The 2,720-nt window shown below is 41.7% G+C and overlaps 1 protein-coding gene across 1 annotated transcript in view; it reads left to right on the forward strand.

The window, feature by feature from the left end:
• Positions 1–2,720, forward strand: part of SENP2 (SUMO specific peptidase 2) — a 56,245-nt gene that overhangs the window by 23,464 nt on the left and 30,061 nt on the right. Inside the window, exon 7 of the mRNA XM_007935965.2 lies at positions 260–363. Within this exon, the coding sequence (XP_007934156.1) occupies positions 260–363 (104 nt within the window). The remainder of the gene's footprint in view (positions 1–259; positions 364–2,720) is intronic.

Consider the following 2,720-nt stretch of genomic DNA (forward strand, 5'->3'; position numbering starts at 1 on the left):
GCGACTATGGTCCCAAGCCCGCAGGATCAACTACTCGGTCCCTCTGGGTAGCTGGCTGTGACCAAGTAATGACCATAACCTTGCCCCTTGTCTGAATTTTAATTTTTTCAACTTAAAAAGTTGGCAATTGATTCAAGGACCTTTTGAAAACTGGAAAGTAAAACACCTCTGTGGGCTGTATTTGAACTCTTAATGTCCATTTATGACAATGACAGGTTTAACATGATAGTACTTATGTAACATGCTTTCTCTTATTTAGGGTGTTCAAAAAGAGGAACGAGAGAAATACCGAAGATTATTGGAGCGACTCAAAGAAGGTGGTCATGGAAACTCTGTTCCTCCTGCAACTTCAGGCCACCATAGGTAAACATGAGCCAAAAAAGAGAGGTGCTTTGCTGGATGTCTTTTTATTTGTCTTTAGAGAAAGTTTGGTGGGAAGGGCTTTAATTGAAAAAAAAATCTCCAAAAGAAACCATTTATGAATTAGCCCTGTAGTTTGTCTCAACATTGTATCTAATAATGGATTATATAGAGCAGTGGTTTTACAAAATAAAAACATGCTAGCTTTAGAGTCCTTTGTTCAAGTTAACTCTTACTTGAAACTCTGATATGAAGTAGGGGTTCCAGGGGGCAGAGAGAGTTTTCAACCTCTCCAGCTCATACACTTTCCAGTCTTTGTCTCCCTTTCTGCCTCTCCCCCTTGCCCATTTTTCCCTTCCTTCCTTCTCTTTCTCCCTTCTTCCCTCCCTCTCACTCCTTTCTCCTCTCATTGTTTCTTTTATGCCTCTCTCTTTTCCTTCTTCCTCTTCTCTCTTTCTCTCTCTGTCTTTGTGTGTGTGTGTGTGTATGACAGACACACATAGTTCCCAACGCATTTTAGAGGATGCATCGTAGCACAATTGGAAACCCTCCGCTTTAGAGACAAGACTACAGTCACCCAGGTCATAAGAGGTTTTCCATATAAGACTACTTGTTAATCGAATATTCTGTGATGATTTGAGCCAATAGATGAGAATGATAGAAGGAATTGTCATTGTATTCACCTATGAAAAAGGGACAAAAAAAACTGAGCTGAGGATTGAGGTACATTTGATCATTTTAACAAGTGGTATGGGAATACACACAGATCCTGGAAATTGTTTAGCAGCAAGTTGAAGGTGAAAAAGTCCTGTGACTACCTAGCTTATTGAGTGCAAAAATAACAGAAATATTTAGGGATTTTAACTTTGGTTGTGTACTTTTTTTTTTTTTTTTTAATTTCTTAGCTTAGGATGGTAGTATTTTCTCCATTTTGAGCAGGCTTTGTTGGAAGCAGCAGTGTGCTTAATGAAGTATTGGTTTTGTAATGTCAGCAAAATGCTCCAGCTGCTTTGCTTTTCATGTTCCTACTTTTCACAGTCTGTTGTGGGGCCCATGTTTTAAAATTGTCATCTTTTTACTTGAGCTTTATCACACTGAGATTTTATTTGTCTTTAGTGCATGCTGACAAGATGGGTTTGGGGGTTGAGAACATTCAGTTTTACAACTGGAGAAACTTTTGCTGAAGTGTTAGAATCAGGATTGTTGTTAGGTGTTGTCGAATCAGTTCTGACTCACTGACCCCATGTGATGGAGAGGAATTTCTAGGCTGCGATCTTTATGGGAGCAGATCTCCAGGTCTGTCTTCCACAGAGCCATTGGGTGGGTTTGAACCACCAGCTTTTCAGTTAGCAGCTGAGAGCTCAGCTGCTATGCCACCAGGGTGGCTTAGAATCAGGATTAGACTCCTTTTATTCTGTTCCCAAATGGTGCTGTGATGTCTTCTGATATTCCAGGGTGTTCTGGTTACCTAATGCCGCTCTGACAGGGATATACTACAAATGAGATGGCTTGAAGAAACAGGAGTTTATTCTCTTATAGTTTGGAGGCTTTAAGTCCAAGTTCAAAGTGCCAGGCTCCTACAGATAAACACATAAACACCTGAGGTGATCAGCTGGGGGTCAGTGAACAGAAGTATACTGTAGACTGAGGACAGATTCACCTGAGGCTAATCTTGCACAGACACCAGTGATACAAACTACATGCAGTCCTCGCAGAAACAAAAGAAGACAGACACAGAGTAATCCCTCACAGACAACAAGACACTATGGGAGAGAGAGCTATCGTCTTAGGACCATAGTACTGAAGGACATCAGACTCAATTGGCACAACAAAGTACATAAAAGCCTTGCTCCACATCCTACATTGATGAGTAGCAACTGGAGTCTTAAAAGCTTTCAAGTGGCCATCTAAGATGCAGCTAACGGTCTCCTAGAGTCAGAAGCGAAGAATGCAACAACAACAAAGAAAGGGCATTTGGAAGCAATCAGCCATAGGACACGATGGCTGTCAAGACCAGAAGAACTAGATGGTGCCTGGCTACCAATGCCAACCACTCAGGAAAGGATCAAATCTGGAGATCCTGGATAGAGTGGGAGGGAAAACGTGGAACAAAATCCAAAAACTCAATAATAACCAGAATTACTGGTTAGATGAAATCTTGTGAGACCCTCAATACTATGGCCCTGGAAAACATTCTGCGCCTGGAATAAAACGGACTCCCAGGGGCTGGCTCTCAGCCCAATAGTTAACAAGATGTACACGCAGACCACTCAACCCAGGATGATGCACCCACATACTCTATGGTAATACATTCCTTAGAGCAATAGACCACGGGACACCAGAGGACCAACATTCAAATT

The sequence above is a fragment of the Orycteropus afer genome, unplaced genomic scaffold (genome assembly GCF_000298275.1).
Source record: "Orycteropus afer afer isolate SDZICR_OR568_19922 unplaced genomic scaffold, OryAfe1.0 scaffold00032, whole genome shotgun sequence".
In the NCBI taxonomy this organism is placed as follows: Eukaryota; Metazoa; Chordata; class Mammalia; order Tubulidentata; family Orycteropodidae; genus Orycteropus; species Orycteropus afer.